General features: G+C 40.5%; 1 protein-coding gene across 2 annotated transcripts in view; it reads right to left on the bottom strand.

Moving 5' to 3' along the window:
• Positions 1–27,124, bottom strand: part of LOC128689089 (biorientation of chromosomes in cell division protein 1-like 1) — an 83,450-nt gene that overhangs the window by 24,990 nt on the left and 31,336 nt on the right. For both annotated transcript variants that reach the window (XM_070087250.1, XM_070087251.1), the window contains exons 3-4: positions 26,416–26,555; positions 21,077–21,258 (exon numbers count right to left, since the gene is read on the bottom strand). In XM_070087250.1, coding sequence (XP_069943351.1) covers positions 21,077–21,258; positions 26,416–26,555 — 322 coding nt within the window. The remainder of the gene's footprint in view (positions 1–21,076; positions 21,259–26,415; positions 26,556–27,124) is intronic.

The raw sequence follows: 27,124 nt of genomic DNA, 5'->3' as shown, positions 1-27,124 counted from the left end.
TCAACAACCCTTCCTCAGCCCTCTGGACAACAGTTTTGGTAATCCCGCACCTCCTCCTAACTTCCAAACTACGAATTCTCTGCATTATATTCACACCACACATTGCCCTCAGACATAACATCTCCAATGCCTCCAGCCTTCTCCTCGCTGCAACATTCATCACCCATGCTTCACACCCATATAAGAGCATTGGTAAAACTATACTCTCATACATTCCCCTCTTTGCCTCCAAGGACAAAGTTCTTTGTCTCCACAAACTCCTAAGTGCACCGCTCACCCTTTTCCACTCATCAATTCTATCATTCACCTCATCTTTCATAGACCCATCCACTGACACGTGCACTCCCAAATATCTGAATACATTCACCTCCTCCATACTCTCTCCCTCCAATCTGATATCCAATCTTTTATCACTTTTTGTTATCCTCATAACCTTACCCTTTCCTGTATTCACTTTTAATTTTCTTCTTTTGCATACCCTACCAAATTCATCCACCAACCTCTGCAACTTCTCTTCAGAATCTCCCAAGAGCACAGTGTCATCAGCATAGAGCAACTGTGACAACTCTCACTTTATGTGTGATTCTTTATCTTTTAACTCCACGCCTCTTGCCAAGACCCTCGCATTTACTTCTCTTACAACCCCATCTATAAATATATTAAACAACCATGGTGACATCACACATCCTTGTCTAAGGCCTACTTTTACTGGGAAATAAAAACTCTTCACTGCTTTCAGTAACCTACCTCCTATACCATACACCTGCAACATCTGCCATATTGCCCCCCTATCCACCCTGTCATACACCTTTTCCAAATCCATAAATGCCACAAAAACCTCTTTAGCCTTATCTAAATATTGTTCACTTATATGTTTCACTGTAAACACCTGGTCCACACACCCCCTACCTTTCCTAAAGCCTCCTTGTTCATTTGCTATCCTATTCTCCGTCTTACTCTTAATTCTTTCAATAATAACTCTACCATACACTTTAACAGGTATACTCAACAGACTTATCCCCCTATTATTTTTGCACTCTCTTTCGTCCCATTTGCCTTTATACAAAGGAACTATGCATGCTCTCTGCCAATCCCTAGGTACCTTACCCTCTTCCATACATTTATTAAATAACTGCACCAACCACTCCAAAACTATATCCCCACCTGCTTTTAACATTTCTATCTTTATCCCATCAATCCCGGCTGCCTTACCCCCTTTCATTTTACCTACTGCCTCACGAACTTCCCCCACACTCACAACTGGCTCTTCCTCACTCCTACAAGATGTTATTCCTCCTTGCCCTATACACGAAATCACAGCTTCCCTATCTTCATCAACATTTAACAACTCCTCAAAATATTCCCTCCATCTTCCCAATACCTCTAACTCTCCATTTAATAACTCTCCTCTCCTATTTTTAACTGATAAATCCATTTGTTCTCTAGGCTTCCGTAACTTGTTAATCTCACTCCAAAACTTTTTCTTATTTTCAACAAAATTTGTTGATAACATCTCACCCAGGGTGGATAGGGGGGCAATGTGGCAGATGTTGCAGGTGTATGGTGTAGGAGGTAGGTTACTGAAAGCAGTGAAGAGTTTTTACGAGGATAGTGAGGCTCAAGTTAGAGTATGTAGAAAAGAGGGAGATTATTTCCCAGTAAAAGTAGGCCTTAGACAAGGATATGTGATGTCACCGTGGTTGTTTAATATATTTATAGATGGGGTTGTAAGAGAAGTAAATGCGAGGGTCTTGGCAAGAGGCGTGGAGTTAAAAGATAAAGAATCACACATAAAGTGGGAGTTGTCACAGTTGCTCTTTGCTGATGACACTGTGCTCTTGGGAGATTCTGAAGAGAAGTTGCAGAGATTGGTGGATGAATTTGGTAGGGTGTGCAAAAGAAGAAAATAGAAAGTGAATACAGGAAACAGTAAGGTTATGAGGATAACAAAAAGATTAGGTGATGAAAGATTGGATATCAGATTGGAGGGAGAGAGTATGGAGGAGGTGAATGTATTCAGATATTTGGGAGTGGACGTGTCAGCAGATGGGTCTATGAAAGATGAGGTGAATCATAGAATTGATGAGGGGAAAAGGGTGAGTGGTGCACTTAGGAGTCTGTGGAGACAAAGAACTTTGTCCTTGGAGGCAAAGAGGGGAATGTATGAGAGTATAGTTTTACCAACGCTCTTATATGGGTGTGAAGCATGGGTGATGAATGTTGCAGCGAAGAGAAGGCTGGAGGCAGTGGAGATGTCATGTCTGAGAGTAATGTGTGGTGTGAATATAATGCAGAGAATTCGTAGTTTGGAAGTTAGGAGGAGGTGCGGGATTACCAAAACTGTTGTCCAGAGGGCTGAGGAAGGGTTGTTGAGGTGGGTCGGACATGTGGAGAGAATGGAGCGAAACAGAATAACTTCAAGAGTGTATCAGTCTGTAGTGGAAGGAAGGCGGGGTAGGGGTCGGCCTAGAAAAGGTTGGAGGGAGGGGGTAAAGGAGGTTTTGTGTGCGAGGGGCTTGGACTTCCAGCAGGCATGTGTGAGCATGTTTGATAGGAGTGAATGGAGACAAATGGCTTTTAATACTTGAAGTGCTGTTGGAGTGTAAGCAAAGTAACATTTATGAAGGGGTTCAGGGAAACCGGCAGGCCGGACTTGAGTCCTGGAGATGGGAAGTACAGTGCCTGAACTCTGAAGGAGGGGTGTTAATGTTGCAGTTTAAAAACTGTAGTGTAAAGCACCCTTCTGGCAAGACAGTGATGGAGTGAATGATGGTGAAAGTTTTTCTTTTTCGGGCCACCCTGCCTTGGTGGGAATCGGCCAGTGTGATAATAAAAAATAATCTCACCCACTCTCTCATTTGCTCTCTTTTTACATTGCTTCACCATTCTCTTAACCTCTCTCTTTTTCTCCATATACTCTTCCCTCCTTGCATCACTTCTACTTCGTAAAAACTTCTCATATGGTAACTTTTTCTCCCTTTTTCTTCCCATGGGGAAGTGGAAAAAATCTTTCCTCCGTAAGCCATGCGTGTCGTATGAGGCGACTAAAATGCCGGGAGCAATGGGCTAGTAACCCCTTCTCCTGTAGACATTTACTAAAAAAGAGAAGAAGAAAAACTTTATAAAATTGGGATGCTTGAATGTGCGCGGATGTAGTGCGGATGACAAGAAACAGATGATTGCTGATGTTATAAATGAAAAGAAGTTGGATGTCCTGGCACTAAGCGAAAAAAAGCTGAAGGGGGTAGGGGAGTTTCGGTGGGGGGAAATAAATAGGATTAAATCTGGAGTATCTGAGAGAGTTAGAGCAAAGGAAGGGGTAGCAGTAATGTTGAGGGATCAGTTATGGAAGGAGAAAAGAGAATATGAATGTGTAAATTCAAGAATTATGTGGATTAAAGTAAAGGTTGGATGCGAAAAGTGGGCCATAATAAGCGTGTATGCACCTGGGGAAGAGAGGAATGTAGAGGAGAGAGAGAGATTTTGGGAGATGTTAAGTGAATGTATAGGAGTCTTTGAACCAAGTGAGAGAGCAATTGTGGTAGGGGACCTGAATGCTAAAGTAGGAGAAACTTTTAGAGGGGGTGTGGTAGGTAAGTTTGGGGTGCCAGGTGTAAATGATAATGGGAGCCCTTTGATTGAACTTTGTATAGAAAGGGGTTTAGTTATAGGTAATACATATTTTAAGAAAAAGAGGATAAATAAGTATACAAGATATGATGTAGGGCAAAATGACAGTAGTTTGTTGGATTATGTATTGGTAGATAAAAGACTGTTGAGTAGACTTCAGGATGTACATGTTTATAGAGGGGCCACAGATATATCAGATCACTTTCTAGTTGTAGCTACACTGAGAGTAAAAGGTAGATGGGATACAAGGAGAATAGAAGCATCAGGGAAGAGAGAGGTGAAGGTTTATAAACTAAAAGAGGAGGCAGTTAGGGTAAGATATAAACAGCTATTGGAGGATGGATGGGCTAATGAGAGGATAGGCAATGTGGTCGAAGAGGTATGGGGTAGGTTTAAAAATGTAGTGTTAGTGTGTTCAGCAGAAGTTTGTGGATACAGGAAAATGGGTGCGGGAGGGAAGAGGAGCAATTGGTGGAATGATGATGTAAAGAGAGTAGTAAGGGAAAAAAAGTTAGCATATGAGAAGTTTTTACAAAGTAGAAGTGATGCAAGGAGGGAAGAGTATATGGAGAAAAAGAGAGAGGTTAAGAGAGTGGTGAAGCAATGTAAAAAGAGAGCAAATGAGAGAGTGGTTGAGATGTTATCAACAAATTTTGTTAAAAATAAGAAAAAGTTTTGGAGTGAGATTAACAAGTTAAGGAAGCCTAGAGAACAAATGGATTTATCAGTTAAAAATAGGAGAGGAGAGTTATTAAATGGAGAGTTAGAGGTATTGGGAAGATGGAGGGAATATTTTGAGAAATTGTTAAATGTTGATGAAGATAGGGAAGCTGTGATTTCGTGTATAGGGCAAGGAGGAATAACATCTTGTAGGAGTGAGGAAGAGCCAGTTGTGAGTGTGGGGGAAGTTCGTGAGGCAGTAGGTAAAATGAAAGGGGGTAAGGCAGCCGGGATTGATGGGATAAAGATAGAAATGTTAAAAGCAGGTGGGGATATAGTTTTGGAGTGGTTGGTGCAATTATTTAATAAATGTATGGAAGAGGGTAAGGTACCTAGGGATTGGCAAAGAGCATGCATAGTTCCTTTGTATAAAGGCAAAGGGGACAAAAGAGAGTGCAAAAATTATAGGGGGATAAGTCTGTTGAGTAAACCTGGTAAAGTGTATGGTAGAGTTATTATTGAAAGAATTAAGAGTAAGACGGAGAATAGGATAGCAGATGAACAAGGAGGCTTTAGGAAAGGTAGGGGGTGTGTGGACCAGGTGTTTACAGTGAAACATATAAGTGAACAGTATTTAGCTAAGGCTAAAGAGGTCTTTGTGGCATTTATGGATTTGGAAAAGGCCTGTGACAGGGTGGATAGGGGGGCAATGTGGCAGATGTTGCAGGTGTATGGTGTAGGAGGTAGGTTACTGAAAGCAGTGAAGAGTTTTTACGAGGATAGTGAGGCTCAAGTTAGAGTATGTAGGAAAGAGGGAAATTATTTCCCAGTAAAAGTAGGCCTTAGACAAGGATGTGTGATGTCACCGTGGTTGTTTAATATATTTATAGATGGGGTTGTAAGAGAAGTAAATGCGAGGGTCTTGGCAAGAGGCGTGGAGTTAAAAGATAAAGAATCCCACATAAAGTGGGAGTTGTCACAGTTGCTCTTTGCTGATGACACTGTGCTCTTGGGAGATTCTGAAGAGAAGTTGCAGAGATTGGTGGATGAATTTGGTAGGGTGTGCAAAAGAAGAAAATTAAAAGTGAATACAGGAAAGAGTAAGGTTATGAGGATAACAAAAAGATTAGGTGATGAAAGATTGGATATCAGATTGGAGGGAGAGAGTATGGAGGAGGTGAATGTATTCAGATATTTGGGAGTGGACGTGTCAGCGGATGGGTCTATGAAAGATGAGGTGAATCATAGAACTGATGAGGGGAAAAGGGTGAGGGGTGCACTTAGGAGTCTGTGGAGGCAAAGAACTTTGTCCTTGGAGGCAAAGAGGGGAATGTATGAGAGTATTGTTTTACCAACGCAAAGTAACATTTATGAAGGGGTTCAGGGAAACCGGCAGGCCGGACTTGAGTCCTGGAGATGGGAAGTACAGTGCCTGCACTCTGAAGGAGGGGTGTTAATGTTGCAGTTTAAAAACTGTAGTGTAAAGCACCCTTCTGGCAAGACAGTGATGGAATGAATGATGGTGAAAGTTTTTCTTTTTCAGGCCACCCTGCCTTGGTGGGAATCGGCCAGTGTGATAATAAAATAAATAAAAATACTCTCTTTACATCATCATTCCACCAATCACTCCTCTTCCCTCCCGCACCCACTTTCCTGTAACCACAAACTTCTGCTGAACACTCTAATACTACATTTTTAAACCTACCCCATACCTCTTCGACCTCATTGCCTATGCTCTCATTAGCCCATCTATCCTCCAATAGCTGTTTATATCTTACCCTAACTGCCTCCTCTTTTAGTTTATAAATCTTCACCTCTCTCTTCCCTGATGCTTCTATTCTCCTTGTATCCCATCTACCTTTTACTCTCAGTGTAGCTACAACTAGAAAGTGATCTGATATATCTGTGGCCCCTCTATAAACATGTACATCCTGAAGTCTACTCAACAGTCTTTTATCTACCAATACATAATCCAACAAACTACTGTCATTTCGCCCTACATCATATCTTGTATACTTATTTATCCTCCTTTTCTTAAAATATGTATTACCTATAACTAAACCCCTTTCTATACAAAGTTCAATCAAAGGGCTCCCATTATCATTTACACCTGGCACCCCAAACTTACCTACCACACCCTCTCTAAAAGTTTCTCCTACTTTAGCATTCAGGTCCCCTACCACAATTACTCTCTCACTTGGTTCAAAGGTTCCTATACATTCACTTAACATCTCCCAAAATCTCTCTCTCTCCTCTACATTCCTCTCTTCTCCAGGTGCATACACGCTTATTATGACCCACTTTTTGCATCCAACCTTTACTTTAATCCACATAATTCTTGAATTTACACATTCATATTCTCTTTTCAGGAATATCGCTAGCATTTTCACCATTCACTCCTATCTAACATGCTCACACATGCCTGTTGCATGTCTAAGCCCCTTGCACACAAAACCTTTTTTTACCCCTTCCTTCCATCCTTTCCTAAACAGCAACCACCCAGGAAGGTACTATTGTCTTGTCAAATGAGTGTAAGATAGAAATCTGTATTTGTTTTACATGACGGCAAGAGTGCTGGTGTCTTTTTTCTGTATCATAAACACACAAGATAAAAGGTATATCTTGATACCTTTACTTACAATTAGGTCACACTACACATGCATGTACACATTTATGTATACACACTCATCTGAGTTTTCTTTGTATTTTCTTAATAGTTCTTGTTCATATTATTTTTTTCCTTTCAAAACCATGGGGAAGAGGAATGAGAATCTTTACTCTGTAAGCCATGTGTATTGTAAAAGTCAACTAAAATGCTGGGAGCAACAGGCTAGTAACCCCTTTTCCTCTACAGCTTACTAAAAAAAAGGTAGAGTGACCCAAAAAGACGGAAAATCCCCCAAAAGAAAATTCTTTCATCATCATTCAACACTTTCACCTCACTCATACATAGTCACTGTTTTAGCAGAGGTGCTCAGAATACAACAGTTTAGAAGCATATATGTATAAAGTTATACAACAAATGCCTCCACACTGCCAATATCCCAAACCCCTCCTTTAAAGTGCAGGCATTGTACTTCTCATTTCCAGTACTCAAGTCTGGCTATATAAAAGTAACCGGTTTCCCTGAACCCCTTCGTTAAACATTACCCTGCTCACACTCCAACAGCTCGTCAGGTCCCAGATACCATTCATCTCCATTCACTCCTATCTAACACGCTCACGCATGCTTGCTGGAAGTGCAAGCCCCTCGCCCACAAAACCTCCTTTATCCCCCTCCCTCCAACTTTTTCGAGGAGAACCCCTACCCTGCCTTCCTTCCCCTACAGATTTATATGCTCTCCAAGTCATTCTTTGTTCCATTCTCTCTAAATGACCAAACCACCTCAACAATCCCTCTTCAGCCCTCTGACTAATACTTTTATTAACTCCACACCTTCTCCTAATTTCCACACAACGAATTTTCTGCATAATATTAACACCACACATTGCCCTTACACAGGACATCTCCACTGCCTCCAGCCGCCTCCTCACTGCAGCATTTACAACCCAAGCTTCACACCCATGTAAGAATGTTGGTACCACTATATTTTCATACATTCCCTTCTTTGCTTCCATGGATAAAGTTTTTTTGTCTCCACAGATACCTCAATGCACCACTCACCTTTTTTCTTTCATCAATTCTATGGCTGACCTCATCCTTTATAAACCCATCTGCTGACAAGTCAACTCCCAAATATCTGAAAACATTCACTTCTTCCATACTCCCTCTCTCCAATGTGATATCCAATTTTCCTTTATCTAAATCGTTTGATACCCTCATCATCTTACTCTTATCTATATTCACTTTCAGCTTTTTACCTTTACACACCCTCACAAACTCGTCCACTAACCTATGCAACTTTTCTTTAGAATCTCCCAACAGCACAGTATCATCAGCAAAAAGTAACTGTGTCAACTCCCATTTTGTATTTGATTTCCCATAATTTAATCCCACCCCTCTCCCCAACATCCTAGCATGTACTTATTTTACAACCCCATCTATAAATATATTAAACAACCGGTGACATTACACATCCCTGTCTAAGACCTACTTTTACCAAGAAGTAATCTCCCTCTCTCCTACACACCCTAACCTGAGCCTCACTATCCTCATAAAAAGTTTTTACAGCATTTACTAGCTTACTACCTATTCCATATACTTGCAACATCTGTCACATTGCTCCCACATCCACTCTATGAAATGCCTGTTCTAAATCCATAAATGTAATGAAAACTTCCCTACCTATATCTAAATACTGTTTACATATATGCTTCAAAGTAAACACTTGATCTATACATCCCCTACCCACTCTAAAGCCTCCTTGCTCATCTGCAATCCTACTCTCTGTCTTACCTCTAATTTTTTTTTTTTCAACAAACTGGCCGTATCCCACCAAGGCAGGGTGGCCCAAAAAGAAAAACGAAAGTTTCTCCTTTTAAATTTAGTAATTTATACAGGAGAAGGGGTTACTATCCCCTTGCTCCCAGCATTTTAGTCGCCTCTTACAACACACACATGGCTTACGGAGGAAGAATTCTGTTCCACTTGCCCATGGAGATAAGAGGAAATAAACAAGAACAAGAGCTAGAAAGAAAATAGAAGAAAACCCAGAGGGGCGTGTATATATATGCTTGTACATGTATGTGTAGTGTGATCTAAGTGTAAGTGGAAATAGCAAGATGTACCTGAAATCTTGCATGCTTATGAGACAGAAAAAAAGACACCAATTAGTGGCAACGTATCTAAAGCTTGCTCATAACTCGGATTTTGGCTTGTAACTCAAAAGCAAAAAATCGACCAAGCGACGGCTCGTAACTCGGAAAACTCGTAAGTTGGGGCCCTTGTAAGTCAGGGTACCACTGCATATATATATATATGTATGCAAAACAACCACTGTGAAAGAATAGAGAAATTCCAAGCACTTTCGTGACTACTCACATTATCAAGGAATGTGAGTAGTCACGAAAGCGCTTGGAATTTCTCTATTCTTTCACAGTGGTTGCTTTGCATATTCTGAAATCACCTGTTTATTGTGATCTTATTGCATAAACATTTTTTTTTTTTTAACAAGTCGGCCATTTCCCACCGAGGCAGGGTGACCCAAAAAGAAAGAAAATCCCCAAAAAGAAAGAAAAAATACTTTCATCATCATTCAACACTTTCAGCTCGCTCATACATAATCAATGTCTTTGCAGAGGTGCTCAGATACGACAGTTTAGAAGTCCCTCCAAACTGCCAATATCCCAAACCCCTCCTTTAAAGTGCAGGCATTGTACTTCCCATTTCCAGGGCTCAAGTCTGGCTAACTGGTTTCTCTGAATCCCTTCACAAAATATTACCCTGCTCACACTTCAACAGTTCATCAGGTCCCAAAAATCATTAGTCTCCATTTCCTCCTATCTAACATGCTCACGCATGCTTGCTGAAAATCCAAGTAGGGGTGTCACATATTTCTTACTGCTAGGCATGCTGAACAGGGACTACTGAAATGGCATTCCCACAATGCACCACTGGCTCCCCGATTTTTTTTTATAGTGCGCACACTGACCATTGAGATCCATTCTCTCACGTATGGGCCTACCAGTTTTCTCCTGCTTGATTTGAAGCCGGGAAACATTGGCTCATAAGATGTACATACAGTGGACCCTCACATAACGCTATTAAGCCATTCCTGAGAGCTCAATGTTAGGCAAAATTATTGTTACGCAAATTAATTTTCCCCATAAGAAATAATAGTAATCAAATTAATCCGTGCAAGACACCCAAAAGTATGAAAAAAAAAAAAATTTTACCACATGAAATATTAATTTTAATACACACAAACTGAAGAAGACATGCACAGTTACATGACACTTACCTTTATTGAAGATATGGTGATGACTGATGGGATGGGAGGAGGGGAGAGTGTTGATGGTCTTAGTGTTTAGAAGGGGAATCCCCTTCCATTAGGACTTGAGGTGTCAAGTCCTTTTCCGGGGTTACTTCCCTTCTTTTATTGCCACTAGGACCAGCTTCAGAGTCACTGGACTTCTGTCGCACAACATATCTGTCCATAGAGGTCTGCACCTCTCGTTCCTTTATGACATTCCTAAAGTGTTTCACAACATTGTCAGCGTAATAGTCACCAGCACGGCTTGTAATAGCTGTCTGAGGGTGATTTTCATCCATAAAGGTTTGCACTTTAAGCCACATTGCACATATTTCCTTAATCTTTGAAGTAGGCAACTTCTTCAATTTCTCTCTCCCCTCCTCCAAAGCAGTTTCCTCAGGTGTGGCCTCTTGCTGTTGAAGATGATCTAGCAGCTCATCAGTAGTTAGTTCTTCACTGTCCTCCTCCACCAACTCTTCCACATCCTCCCCACTAACCTCCAACCCCAAGGACTTCCCCAATGCCACAACTGATTCCTCAACTGGCATACGCTTCTCAGGGTTAGCCTCAAATCCTTCAAAATCCCTTTTGTCTACACATTCTGGCCACAGTTTCTTCTAAGCAGAGTTCAAGGTCCTCTTAGTCACTCCCTCCCAAGCCTTACCTATAAGGTTTACACAATTGAGGATATTGAAGTGATCTCTCCAAAACTCTCTTAAAGTCAATTGAGTTTCTGAGGTCACTACAAAGCACCTTTCAAACAGAGCTTTTATGTACAGTTTTTTTAAGTTTGCAATAACCTGCTGGTCCATGGGCTGCAGGAGAGGAGTGGTATTAGGAGGCAAAAACTTCACCTTAATGAAGCTCATGTCCCCACAAAGTCGCTCTGCCAAGTCTGTAGGATGACCAGGGGCACTGTCTAACACCAGGAGGCACTTAAGGTCTAATTTATTTTCAATTAGGTAATTTTTCACAGTGGGGGCAAATGCATGGTGTAACCAGTCATAGAAAAAGTCCCTAGTGACCCATGCCTTACTGTTTGCCCTCCACAGCACACACAAATTAGCCTTGAGGATATTCTTTTGCCTGAACGCTCTGGGAGTTTCAGAGTGAGACGCCAATAAAGGCTTCACTTTGCAATCACCACTACCATTAGCACACATTAACAGAGTAAGCCTGTCTTTCATAGGCTTATGTCCTGGGAGTGCCTTTTCCTCCTGAGTAATGTAGATCCTGCTTGGCATTTTCTTCCAAAACAAGCCTATTTCATCACAATTAAACACTTGTTCAGGTTTCAGTCCTTCACTGCCTGTGTACTCCTTGAATTCCTGCACATATTTTTCAGCTGCTTTGTGGTCCGAACTGGCAGCCTCACCATGCCTTATCACACTATGCATGCCACTACGCTTCTTAAATCTCTCAAACCAACCTTTGCTGGCTTTAAATTCACTCACATCATCACTAGTTGCAGGCATTTTTCTAATTAAATCCTCATGCAACTTCCTAGCCTTTTCACTTATGATCGCTTGAGAGATGCTATCTCCTGCTATCTGTTTTTCGTTTATCCACACCAATAACAGTCTCTCAACATCTTCTATCGCCTTTTCACTTATGATCGCTTGAGAGATGCTATCTCCTGCTATCTGTTTTTCGTTTATCCACACCAATAACAGTCTCTCAACATCTTCTATCACTTGTGATCTCTGTTTCGAAAACAAAGTTGCACCTTTGGCAAGAACAGCTTCCTTGATTGCCGTTTTCTTGGCCACAATAGTAGCGATGGTTGATTGGGGTTTACTATACAACCTGGCCAGCTCGGAGACACGCACTCCACTTTCATACTTAGCAATGATCTCTTTCTTCATATCCATAGTAATTCTCACCTTTATTCCTGTAGAGTTGGCACTAGAAGCTTTCTTGGGGCCCATGGTCACTTATTTTGCAGGTGAAATCACTAAAAACACTGTAATAATACAAAATGTTCCGATTGTGTGCTTGGATGTGACCACGGAGGCTGGCTTGTAAACAATGCCACCGGCGGAACAAGTGAGGCTGGCTCAGGCCGCACATGGACGTGTCTCGGACGAATCGCATTGAGCGAGATTTTTAGCGCTAGGCGAGGCAAAATTTTAGCGTTAAAATGTAGCAATAGGCAGATTTAACATTAGGTGATGGCAACGTTAGGCGAGGGTCCACTGTATATGGCCGAAACAGTCAAAGGGTTAATCACTGAAGGCGGCACCTTCTCCCCTCTCTCTTCCTCCTCCTCTGAAGCAATTTCCTTAACTATGGTCTGTTGCTGTTCCAGGTGAAGATCTTGCAGCTCTTCAGTGGTTAGCTCTTCACTGTGGTCCTCCACCAACTCTTCCACATCCTGCCCACTCACATCCAACCCCATGGACTTCCCCAAAGACACACTGCATCCCACAACAGGCATAGGGTCAGCCTCTTTCGTATTTTTCTACGAGTTCTTTCTTGAATTCTATTACGTTTCTCATCTTCTTTACCAAAGGGTTGGCACTAGGAAGTTTCTTTGGGCCCATGGTGGCTTATTTAGCTGTCACACACAATAAACAAGCACAAATAACATGAGATTATTACGAAATGTTTCATATGAACATGCAGGGTAATGTTCACTCGCTGAGAAACAACGCCACACTGACTCAGGATGAGTGTGTGGGAGGTTTTGTGTGAGCACAGCGCTTGGACAGGCTTGGAACGACCGACGAAGCCTGAGGCGATCAACGAAAACAGACAATATTTTGACAAAAAAAGTCGGCGATAACTGAAAATGACGATGTCAGAGGCAAATGCACTATTTCTCAAGCAAATTAGTTTTCAAACATGAAATTTGAGAAAAAAATGTCCTGGTTTTTGTACATGCTCTTGGTTGTTGACCAACAACACTCCCAAGGTCAAAGAATATATATAAAAAAAAAAAATCCTATGAAATGATAATGAATCTTTTTCCGAAGGCAATGAAGCCAAAAAGTATGAAATTTGATGGAAAACTTACGGAATTATGCTTCTGCAAAGTTAGCGGTCACAGATATATTTACGCATCAGCGATTTCACCCAATTTGAGCCCTATTTTGAGCTAATTCCATTGTTTCATTCCAGTCGACCAAACTCATAGCTATTTTGCTAGAACTCTCATTCTATCGAGTACAAGAAACCACTCTTTTACTTATTTCAACTACCCAATAAAGTGATCTGAAATTACTAATTTGGCCAATTTCACACAAAAAGGCCAATTTGAAAATATGCTTCAGAATAAACACTGTAGAAATTCCTGGCACTAAAATAACATTTTTCTCTATTCATTAGTCATGTTTCACAGCCCCTCTTATATTACATTTGTTTTTCATTTTGAATTTTTATTCACAAGATTTACTGTTATTCAGTCTACTGCATAATTGTAATAATTGTATAAATAATATCAGTGCACTTGTGAATGCATATTTGGCTCACCAGTTGATGTTTATTGGATGCATGATGTGTTTTGATTACTCTTGAACATTGACAAAAATCAAACATTTCTGCTACTTTGAGCTCAATTTCAAGCTATTTTTAGTCTGTAAACCATTCAAAATCATGTCTATCTCTGTAATATATCTTCCATTCTATCAGATGAGACCAAGAAAATGAGAATACAGCCATAAATACCACATGATGAAAGAACTCAGATTAAAAACAAAACAAAAAAAAATTAGAAAAATATGTCAAATTCCCCGCCAAAATATCCTCGAGCCTCAGTAAACCACAGATAACCAAAACCATGCAAACCAAATCCACAGATACAGGGGTTCTACTGTATTGTCCATTTCCCATTAAAGTAGAATTTTTTTTTTTTTTTTTTTCAACAAGTCTGCCGTCTCCCACCGAGGCAGGGTGACCCAAAAAAAGAAAGAAAATCCCCAAAAAGAAAATACTTTCATCATCATTCAACACTTTCACCACACTCGCACATTATCACTGTTTTTGCAGAGGTGCTCAGAATACAACAGTCTAGAAGCATACACATATAAAGATACACAACATATCCCTCCAAACTGCCAATATCCCAAACCCCTCCTTTAAAGTGCAGGCATTGTACTTCCCATTTCCAGGACTCAAGTCCGACTATATGAAAATAACCGGTTTCCCTGAATCCCTTCACTAAATATTACCCTGCTCACACTCCAACAGATCGTCAGGTCCCAAGTACCATTCGTCTCCATTCACTCCTATCTAACACGCTCACGCACGCTTGCTGGAAGTCCAAGCCCCTTACCCACAAAACCTCCTTTACCCCCTCTCTCCAACCCTTTCGAGGACGACCCCTACCCCGCCTTCCTTCCCCTATAGATTTATATGCTTTCCATGTCATTCTACTTTGATCCATTCTCTCTAAATGACCAAACCACCTCAACAACCCCTCTTCTGCCCTCTGACTAATACTTTTATTAACTCCACACCTTCTCCTAATTTCCACACTCCGAATTTTCTGCATAATATTTACACCACACATTGCCCTTAAACAGGACATCTCCACTGCCTCCAACCGTCTCCTCGCTGCTGCATTTACCACCCAAGCTTCACACCCATATAAGAGTGTTGGTACTACTATACTTTCATACATTCCCTTCTTTGCCTCCATAGATAACGTTTTTTGACTCCACATATACCTCAACGCACCACTTACCTTTTTTCCCTCATCAATTCTATGATTAACCTCATCCTTCATAAATCCATCCGCCGACACGTCAACTCCCAAGTATCTGAAAACATTCACTTCTTCCATACTCCTCCTCCCCAATTTCATATCCAATTTTTCTTTATCTAAATCATTTGACACCCTCATCACCTTACTCTTTTCTATATTCACTTTCAACTTTCTACCTTTACACACATTCCCAAACTCATCCACTAACCTTTGCAATTTTTCTTTAGAATCTCCCATAAGCACAGTATCATCAGCAAAAAGTAACTGTGTCAATTCCCATTTTGAATTTGATTCCCCATAATTTAATCCCACCCCTCTCCCAAACACCCTAGCAATTACTTCCTTTACAACCCCATCTATAAATATATTAAACAACCATGGTGACATTACACATCCCTGTCTAAGACCTACTTTTACCGGGAAGTAGTCTCCCTCTCTTCTACACACCCTAACCTGAGCCTCACTATCCTCATAAAAACTCTTTACAGCATTTAATAACTTACCACCTATTCCATATACTTGCAACATCTGCCACATTGCTCCTCTATCTACTCTATCATATGCCTTTTCTAAATCCATAAATGCAATAAAAACTTCCCTATCTTTATCTAAATACTGTTCACATATATGCTTCAATGTAAACACCTGATCTACACATCCCCTACCCACTCTAAAACCTCCTTGCTCATCCGCAATCCTACATTCTGTCTTACCTCTAATTCTTTCAATTATAACCCTACCGTACACTTTTCCTGGTATACTCAGTAAGCTTATTCCTCTATAATTTTTACAGTCTCTTTTGTCCCCTTTCCCTTTATATAAAGGGACTATACATGCTCTCTGCCAATCCCTAGGTACCTTCCCCTCTTTCATACATTTATTAAACAAAAGTACCAACCACTCCAACACTATATCCCCCCCTGCTTTTAACATTTCTGTCATGATCCCATCAGTTCCAGCTGCTTTACCCCCTTTCATTTTACGTAATGCCTCACGTACCTCCCCCACATATCAAATTGGGGAGGAGGAGTATGGAAGAAGTGAATGTTTTCAGATACTTGGGAGTTGACGTGTCGGCGGATGGATTTATGAAGGATGAGGTTAATCATAGAATTGATGAGGGAAAAAAGGTGAGTGGTGCGTTGAGGTATATGTGGAGTCAAAAAACGTTATCTATGGAGGCAAAGAAGGGAATGTATGAAAGTATAGTAGTACCAACACTCTTATATGGGTGTGAAGCTTGGGTGGTAAATGCAGCAGCGAGGAGACGGTTGGAGGCAGCGGAGATGTCCTGTTTAAGGGCAATGTGTGGTGTAAATATTATGCAGAAAATTCGGAGTGTGGAAATTAGGAGAAGGTGTGGAGTTAATAAAAGTATTAGTCAGAGGGCAGAAGAGGGGTTGTTGAGGTGGTTTGGTCATTTAGAGAGAATGGATCACAGTAGAATGACATGGAAAGCATATAAATCTATAGGGGAAGGAAGGCGGGGTAGGGGTCGTCCTCGAAAGGGTTGGAGAGAGGGGGTAAAGGAGGTTTTGTGGGTAAGGGGCTTGGACTTCCAGCAAGCGTGCGTGAGCGTGTTAGATAGGAGTGAATGGAGACGAATGGTACTTGGGACCTGACGATCTGTTGGAGTGTGAGCAGGGTAATATTTAGTGAAGGGATTCAGGGAAACCGGTTATTTTCATATAGTCGGACTTGAGTCCTGGAAATGGGAAGTACAATGCCTGCACTTTAAAGGAGGGGTTTGGGATATTGGCAGTTTGGAGGGATATGTTGTGTATCTTTATATGTTTATGCTTCTAGACTGTTGTATTCTGAGCACCTCTGCAAAAACAGTGATAATGTGCGAGTGTGGTGAAAGTGTTGAATGATGATGAAAGTATTTTCTTTTTGGGGATTTTCTTTCTTTTTTGGGTCACCCTGCCTCGGTGGGAGACGGCCGACTTGTTGAAAAAAAAAAAAAAAAAAAAAAAAACCTCCCCCACACTTACATTCTGCTCTTCTTCACTCCTAAAAGATGGTATACCTCCCTGACCAGTGCATGAAATTACTGCCTCTGTTTCTTCCTTAACATTTAAAAGTTCCTCAAAATATTCTCGCCATCTACCCAATACCTCCATCTCCCCATCTACTAACTCCCCTACTCTGTTTTTAACTGACAAATCCATATTTTCCATAGGCTTTCTTAACTTGTTTAACTCACTCCAAAATTTTTTCTTATTTTCATTAAAATTTCTTGACAGTGCCTCTCCCACTCTATCATCTGCTCTCCTTTTGCACTCTCTCACCACTCTCTTTACCTTTCTTTTACTCTCCATATACTCTGCTCTTCTTATAACACTTCTGCTTTGTAAAAACCTCTCATAAGCTACCTTTTTCTCTTTTATCACACCCTTTACTTCATCATTCCACCAATCACTCCTCTTTCCTCCTGCCCCCACCCTCCTATAACCACAAACTTCTGCCCCACATTCTAATACTGCATTTTTAAAACTATTCCAACCCTCTTCAACCCCCCCACTACTCATCTTTGCACTAGCCCACCTTTCTGCCAATAGTCGCTTATATCTCACCCGAACTTCCTCCTCCCTTAGTTTATACACTTTCACCTCCCTCTTACTTGTTGTTGCCACCTTCCTCTTTTCCCATCTACCTCTTACTCTAACTGTAGCTACAACTAAATAATGATCCGATATATCAGTTGCCCCTCTATAAACATGTACATCCTGGAGCCTACCCATCAACCTTTTATCCACCAATACATAATCTAATAAACTACTTTCATTACGTGCTACATCATACCTTGTATATTTATTTATCCTCTTTTTCATAAAATATGTATTACTTATTACCAAATTTCTTTCTACACATAGCTCAATTAAAGGCTCCCTATTTACATTTACCCCTGGCACCCCAAATTTACCTACTACTCCTTCCATAACATTTTTACCCACTTTAGCATTGAAATCCCCAACCACCATTACTCTCACACTTGATTCAAAACTCCCCACGCATTCACTCAACATTTCCCAAAATCTCTCTCTCTCCTCTACACTTCTCTCTTCTCCAGGTGCATACACGCTTATTATAACCCACTTTTCACATCCAATCTTTATTTTATTCCACATAATCCTTGAATTAATACATTTATAGTCCCTCTTTTCCTGCCATAGCTTATCCTTCAACATTATTGCTACTCCTTCTTTAGCTCTAACTCTATTTGAAACCCCTGACCTAATCCCATTTATTCCTCTCCACTGAAACTCTCCCACCCCCTTCAGCTTTGTTTCACTTAAAGCCAGGACATCCAGCTTCTTCTCATTCATAACATCCACAATCATCTCTTTCTTATCATCTGCACAACATCCACGCACATTCAGACTTCCCACTTTGACAATTTTCTTCTTCTTATTCTTTTTAGTAATCTTTACAGGAAAAGGGGTTACTAGCCCATTGTTCCCGGCATTTTAGTTGACTTTTACAACACGCATGGCTTACGGAGGAAAGATTCTTATTCCACTTCCCCATGGATATAAAAGGAAAATTAATAAGACCAAGAACTATTAAGATAAAATCAAAGAAAACTCAGATGAGTGTGTATAAATAAATGTGTACATGTATGTGTAGTGTGACCTAAGTGTAAGTAGAAGTAGCAAGACATGCCTGTAATCTTGCATATTTATGAGACAGACAAAAGACATCAGCAATCCTACCATCATGTAAAACAATCACAGGCTTCGTTTTACACTCACTTGGCAGGACGGTAGTACCTCCCTGGGTGGTTGCTGTCTACCAACCTACTACCTGAATATCTTCAAATATCTTCAAAAAAATATATCTTCAAAAAAAGAAAACACTTTGCCATCACTTACTCTCCAGCTTCCTTTCTAGATGGGCATATACATACATCTTAACCCAATGTTGACCCATGATACTGCAACATTCTCACTCTACTTTCGAAGTGCAGGCTTTGTACTGTACTGAAGTCATAATACACAACTCATCTTCACAGTGTAAGTCACAGGGATGTATTCCTGAAGTATTTTAAAATATTGAGCCTACTTATTACTTGATATGCATATATGCGATGTGGACTTCCACTTCATTTAAGAAAATGGGCAACTGCATACAAAACACTGAATTTGGATATTTTAGGGAAAATAACTGGGCTCAAAAACAAATATATTAGGGAGATGTATCAGTATACTGTGAATTGCTTAGGATTAAGACATGGCATAATGCTGTAATGACCTGCAAATAGTTTTATAAATACCAATATACAGTAGGGCCCCACTTATACGGCAGGTTAGGTTCCAGGCTACCGCCGTAAAGTGGAACACCCTTTTTTTCCACTTATAAATGCATACTAATACTGGATAACAAGTTTACACTAACATATATTAAGTTAGCATTAGAACTAGGCATCAAAAAACAATAAAAAAGTACAATACACACATAGTGCACTCATTACTTACTTTAAAATATTCATAGTCTTAATCTAGGGTAAGACAAGTAGTATTTATTGTAAGAAATCAAGTGTAGTATGTATGGTAGCCAGCCAGGCTAACATACCAGGCCACCCCACCTACACAACATTCTATTACATTTAAGCATCCCAGAGCGATAAAATGCATATACAGTTTACTCATTACTTACCTTAAAATATTTGTAGTCTTAATCTAGGGTGAGATGAGTAGCATTTATTGTAAAAAATCAAGTGTGGTATGTATGGTAGTCAGCCGGGCTACCATACCAGGCCAACCCACCCACACATATATTCTATGATATTTAAGCATCCCAGAGCGATAAAATGTATATACAGTTCACTCATTACTTACCTTAAAATATCTGTAGTCTTAATGTAGGGTCAGGAGTAAGTAAATGAGATAAAACGAATAAATGAGAGAGAGAAAGAATGAGTGCATGAGAGAGGACAGGCGCAGAGTTATATAAACAAACCAGGCGAAGGTAAGTTTTATAAACAAAGTGTACAGGTCTGGTTTGTGTACAAGTTACATTGTGTACAGGTTGTCTCTACATTGATACGGTAGAATAAATAAAGAACACTCCCATTCTCATGTAACATCATTTTGAGAAGAAATGACACTCTGAGTGAAGGCAATGGAAATAAGCCACTCTGACTTTTTTGGGTTATCCTAGGTTCTCTACACATATGTTGTTATGTATGATAATCTATGTAACTGTATTTGTGTATACCTGAATAAACTTACTTACATACATACGAAAGGAATAATTTTCTACAGTTACCCCCAGTAACACATTTTCTCTTATGTTAGATTAGAGAAAATGTTATTCTTGGCATCACTGTACAAGTTATCTGGTTACCACATCTCATATTTATGTTTATTTATTTTATTGTAGGGTGTATTTATCATCTTTATATGTTATGTATCATGTTTATTATATAATTTTGAAAAAAATATCATGCATGGATTAATGAAAATGTGTATATTAACGTAATATACGACATTTAATGAGACTCCGTGATTATTATTATTATTATTATTATTATTTCTAATATGGCGTCACTTGTGCAAGTCGTCTGCTACCACATCTCATATTTATGTTTATTTATTCTACTGTGGGGTGCATTTATCATCTTTATATGTTATGTATCGTGTTTATTATATAATTTTGAAAAAATATCATAGATGGATTAATGAAAATATGTATATCAACGTAATATACATTTAATGAGACTCGATGATTATTATTATCATTACTAGTATGAAGTCTCGAGACATAAGACACTCTTACTGATTTTAATGTGTACCTGCACGCCAGCACAGTATGTAAGTTCATTTAAGTACAGGTATACATAAGTATAATTATCAGAGTATATATAAAATATGAAATAACTTTTAAAAACACTTAAAATTTTGGAGTTTCCAGCCAAAATGGAGAGACTTAGCGCTTACGGATCTCACAAAGAATGTAAACAAACCGGGCGGGGCGCGGTGACTGTATTAGAAAGTCAGGTGGGGGGAGCCATATAGCGAGTTTTGGTCATAATTGGAAATGACCGTATTAGCGAAACGCCGTAAAGCGAAATGCCGTAAAGCGAAATGCCATAAAGGAAAACGCCGTAAAGCGAAACGCCGTAAAGCGGGGCCCTACTGTATACAAGCACAAACAAAAGCCTTACCTTTAAAAGGTCACCATTAGGACTTGGAGTAGATCTATGAGTACTCTCTGGGGATTCCCGAGCAAGAATATCATCCTCTTCCGATGAAATGACATCAGTTTCCATAGGCAGGAGACTAGGCTTTGTATCTAGGCTTTGTATATGTAACTGAACAGTTTCCTCCTGTTCATCTCTGTTGGAACCTGTAATAAGACTTTTACCTTCAGTGTGCAATTCATGTCCCTACAAAAACATAATTCAATAGAGGATAGCAGATTCAAGGTATTATCATTGCCATAGTCTGAGTTAAAAGAAAGGCCCCCCTAAAATCAGATCATAGTGTTCAGTTTATATATTCATTTCCTCCTTAATCTTAAACTGAATTTAGTAGAGGGAAGGCAGGGGTATGGGTCGTCCTAGGAAAGGAAGGAGGGAGGGAGTAAAGGAGGTTTTGTGTGTAAGGGGCTTGGACATTAAGCAGGCATGTGTGAACATGTTAGATAGGACTAAGTAGACACACATGATTTTTGGGACTTAACGAGCTGTTGGAGTTGTGGACTGTAAGCCTACATGCCTAGTTCCCATAGCTTCCCCCAGAGAGTAAGCCTGGTGGGCATGCCCTTTCAACCCACATCACCATGCCCCTCTCTCACTTGGCACCCAGGCATCCTAGAGTCAATAAGGCCTACCCCTCTCTCCCTCATTGGCATGACCCCCTGGGGGCCATGGACACTAACACACTGCCTGTGTATCCCGGCCTGCAGCAAACGATACAATTAACCTAGAAAACATTGGTGGAAGCATTGGTCACAGTAGTTGTTTGCCAGAGAGGAGGAAGGGAAATGGAGTTCTCTTCACTTAATCACCCTACACAAGAAGGATCTGTCTCACAACGAGTTATACTGATGTTGTGTCTGCAAGTCTCAGCATCCAGACACAGGTACAAGCAGGATCCAGGCCGAAATTTGCCAAATTTCTTTGAGAAATATAAGTGACTCCAAGCCACAGCATTCCATGCTGTTTCTCAGTCAAGTGCTCAGCATCACCTGCATGTGCTGCTGTTGTTTTCAGCCCAGCACGGCTATTTCAGCAAGTCAGATGCGAGTTTGTGGCGATTTCTGTGTCTAGTGAGGGTGTCTCTCTCATGTGTTGTGAAGTGAGAGAAGGTAGGCACACGGTCCTAGCTCCACCATACGCCACTCACCCACGCTCGCCCTAGTGTACGCCACCACTGACCACTCCCTCTCTGCTGTATTCCTGCGAATTCTTTGCCAGTGCTGTGTATCCGAATGCCCAAGGTCACTCAAAGCCATGTGGATCACGAAGCCACGTGGGTTACCAAGCAAATTACACAAACCACATGCTGCCTTGCATCACCCATGATGGCACCATGCTGCCCGCATCACCCATGACGTCCCATTGCCTGACATTGCCCTGGATGTCTGCCTGACATCACCTCGCAATATCACCCCATGACATCCCTCACGACATCACCCACGATGCTGCCGTGGGTGACTTCACATCACCATGCTGCCCTGATGTCACCTCGCAATGTCACTAAATGACATCCCTCATGACATCACTCCAGGAAGTCACCTAGAGATGTCTGCTGATGTCACCTCACAATGTCACCCCATGACATCACCTCACGATGTCACGCCTGACATCATGTCACATCGAGTGCTATAGTTTCACAGTGAGCATTTTCAGTATTGTTGAGAAGTCTGAGAGAAGATATATGTCATGTGTTAATTAATTCCTCTCAGTGTTCTTACATGTTCGTGTATGGCTTAGTGTCGATTTTTCCACAGAAAAGTGTCATGTTGCAACCACACGTGCAGTGGGTGTGTACAAGTTTTCCTTGTGCCCTGTGTAGTCTTGAGCCCAGCTGTGTGTGTGGACCACAGTATGTTCTGAGCCCAGACCACCATGTAGCACCTCGTGTTACTTGTCACCCGGAGTGACCACTGCCAGGTGACACTTAGTCCTGGCGTCAGTTATGAGCATCTGAGCCCCTTGTACAGAAAGCTCTTATTGTACGCTGCTCGTAGATGCCCTGCTGAGTTGTACCCACTACGATTCCCATCGAGACTCGTTTCACTACACCTTGACCATCAGAGTGCAGTTGTATGTAGAGAACCAGTCTGAGGACGCTTAGACTAACCTCTGGTATAACTCCAACTGTCAAGAGAATAGCTTCAGTGAGCAGCCTGCACAAAGCTGATGTAACTTTGACTGCTAGCTCACTCACTGCAAACAGTGCATGCTGTTGCGACTCCCAGATGTTTCGCCCAGTTGTCTCTGCCACGACTCGCTTCACACTCGCCAGCAGTGACAGCCCCAGTGACAACACCATTCGAGAAATGTCCTCCTGAGTCGCTTGCCAGAAGTAGTCCTGCCCAATTGCCAAGTACTGACAACGCCTCGCTTAACCCTTAACCCTTTGACTGTCGCGGCCGTATATACATATACGTCTTACGAGGTACCGTGTTTGACGTATATATACTCATAAATTCTAGCGGCTTCAAATCAAGCAGGAGAAAGCTGGTAGACCCACATGTGAGAGAATGGGTCTGTGTGGTCAGTGTGCACCATATAAAAAAAATCCTGGAGCACGCAGTGCATGAGAAAAAAAAACTCGGACCATTTTTTTAATTAAAATGCCAACTTTGTGGTCTATTTTTGTATATTATTTATGGTTGTATTCTCGTTTTCTTGGTCTCATTTGATAGAATGGAAAACATATTATAGAAATAGAGGTGATTTTGATTGATTTTACTATAAAAAGAACTTTGAAATGGAGCTCAAAGTAGGGGAAATGTTTGATTTTTGCCAATGTTCAAAAGTAAACAAATGATGCCATTGTCCTATAAATGTCCAACTAGCCATTCTAATATGCAGTTATGAATGGGTTTATGTTATTTATACAATTATTACAGTATTGCAGTAGTCTGCATAATAGTAAGTCTTCTATTTTTTGTTTGAATAAAAATTCAAAATAGAAAGCAAGAGTAATATCAGAGGGGCCTGGAGACATGACTGATGAACAAAGAAAATGTTATTTTAGAGCCAGGAATGTCTGCATTGTTCATTCTGGACCTTATTTTGAAATTGTCATATTTTTTAATTTTTGTGAAATTGGCCAAATTACAAATTTCTGACCACATTACTGGGTAGTTGAAATTGGTAAATGAGCAGTTTCCTGTACTCAATCGATAGAAAAAATGGAGTTCTAAAGAAATAGCTATGAGTTTGGTCGACTGGAACAACGGAATTAGCCGAAAATAGGGCTCAAAGTGGGCGAAATCGCTGATTTGTAAATACCACTGAGGTCACTAACTTAGCGAGAGCATAATTCCGTCAGTTTTCCATCAAATTTCGTTTTTTTTGGTGTCATTACAATCGGGTAAAGATTCTTACTTACTTACTTACTTACTCTATCATTTCATAAGAATTTTTTTTTTTTTTTTTAAATTTTGCAATACCAGGAGACACCTCAGGATTGGGGGTTGCGACAGTCAAGGGGTTAAACTGTCCAAGCAGATCTATGTTCACATGCGTAGTGCTCCGAAAGTAGATCTACGTTTTTATACATACAGTGGACCCCCGGATAACGATCAGCTCCCAACTCGACCAATTATGTAAGTTTATTTTTGTAAGTGCTTTTGTAGGTGTATTTTTAGGGGTCTGAAATGGACTAATCTAATTCACAATATTTCTTATGGGAACAAATTCGGTTTACAACGGCACCTAAACAGACTTCTGGATTGAAATAATATCGTTATGCGGGGGTCCACTGTATTTTCAAATATAAAAAAAAAAAACGTAGATCAAAGTTTTTTACACGTTTTCAAATACACATATAAAAAAAAGAAGATCTACTTTTTTACATACTTTCAAATGTTGAAAAAACGTAGATCTACGTTTGGACAGTTTAAGGGTTAAGGGCACCGGTAGGTTGTACTCCAGGATGAGTGAACCCTGCAGCGACTACTATGATGACTGCTTCATGGCTCCAGAGGAGACCGTACCCTGTTACGTCACAGCTCAGCTGCAGCGATGTCTCCTGTGTTGCAGTATCTGTCCATATGCAGGAAGGCATGCAGTGATGCCCCTTGATGCTCACTGCCTTGGACCATGATGTTGTTTTAGCACACCCACTTTTTTTCTTCCCTCCTTGTAGGAAGTTTTTTTTTCCCAAGTCCACATATGTATATATAAATGTTTTTATTTGTGTTCTGTGCCCTGTTCCTGCAAGAAAGAAACCAAGTTTTTTTTTACAGCCAGTCATGGTCAGGGACAACCATGGTGGTAGGTTGCCGAGCGAAATGTAGACAGTAAACCTACAGGCCTAGGTCCCATAGCTTCCCCCAGAGGGCAAGCCTGGTGGGCATGCCCCTTCAACCCACTCCACCATGCCCCTCCAAAGCCTAATCATTGCTCCCCGCATGCAACAACAATGCAAACAACCTATGATTGTGTGTGAGCAAGGTTACATTTTGTGGGGATTCAGGAAAATTAGTTAGCCAGAACTGGGTCCTGGAAGTGGGAAGTACACTGCCTGCACTCTAAAGGAAGGGTTTGGGGTATTTGCTGTTTAGAAAGACATTTAAACTGTCGTATCTGTAAGCCTTTGGCAAGACAGCAATATTGTGAATGATGGCAGAAAGTAAAAGTTCACTGATTCTTTTAATGCAAATATACAGAATGTAAAGCCGTATCACACGTTATATACACTGATGGATCTGAGCAGGAGTCTACTGGTAGGGCTGAATTTGCTCTTGTTCCTACTTCCCTAGATAATAATGACAGGAACTATGTTGAATTAGGCATAAGAATTAACACTCAGGCATCTACAATGCAAACTGAATTGTTTGCCATCCTAATGGCACTAAAATTAACTTATGACACTGAGCTTGACTCTACAATTATTATAGATTCCATGTCATCACTGAAGGCTCTTGACTCGCATAATGACTAAGAACATGCTCAATGGAGAATTTAAGACATATTAAGCAAATTTCCTAAATATAATTGCAATAGATAAGTCGACTGTAGATCTAAATCCAGATGTACTACTGTTAACCCTTTTGGGGCCTAGTTCCTAGGACTTTCATGTATCCACATGGTCTTGCACTACCATCCATCCACAAGATAGATATGGGGTGCACAATAAACCAGCCACTTCAGTGGCAAAATCTATCTTATCTAAGCCATATCAAAAGAAGAATATGAAACGCATTCTGAAAATATGTTTTCCAGCATTGGAAGCAAAAAATATTTGCATATAAAAAAATTCTTTGATTCTTAAACACAAATAACTACCAATAATATAGAAAAAATGAATATGAAGCACTTACCTTGTCTCTCTCTCTTGGGCTTGTCAATTTGTAGAAAAGTATAGACGGTGTCCTCAACATAAGGTAGAATCAATGGCTTGATTTTTGGATTAACTACTTGAGTAATGATGGCATCTATACCCGTGTCCAGGATACCCAAGCTGGAATATAGTTTTATTTTTCCAGTGAAATTTTTCAATACTGTGAATATTGGGAGGAAGTTACTGCATGGGTCCCAAGTGAAAGCAGGGATGCGGTGAGTACTCTTGCAAAATTCAAGCATCACAGCAATGCCACACTCATATGTTTAATATCAGTACTGTATTAAAACAACACAAAAACCATACACATGTATACAGAAAATGTTACAATTTACAGACTGCCAAAAAAATTAAGCTGTCATTTCACTTACAAAAACTTGCTTGGACAATGCTCACACCAACTAAAATGATTAACTTTATGTATAACTAAAAGGTGTACATGCAAGTCATACTGTTACCCAGACAGGTTACAGTATACAGTAGGGCCCCACTTATATGGCAGGTTAGGTTCCAGGCTATCGCCAGAAAGCAGACATCGCCGGAAAGCAGAACGCCATTTTTTCCTATGATACTCCAATATAGACACCTTGTATTGTGCCAAAATAAAAGCATTCACATTGCTAGATTCACAAATTAAGATGGTCACTTAGCCTTTACCCTTTGACTGTCGCAGGCCCCTTTCTGAAACT

Source organism: Cherax quadricarinatus, chromosome 21 (assembly GCF_038502225.1).
Source record: "Cherax quadricarinatus isolate ZL_2023a chromosome 21, ASM3850222v1, whole genome shotgun sequence".
Classification (NCBI taxonomy): Eukaryota; Metazoa; Arthropoda; class Malacostraca; order Decapoda; family Parastacidae; genus Cherax; species Cherax quadricarinatus.
Note: the sequence above shows the minus strand (reverse complement) of the source record. Positions and strands in the feature narration are given on the sequence as shown.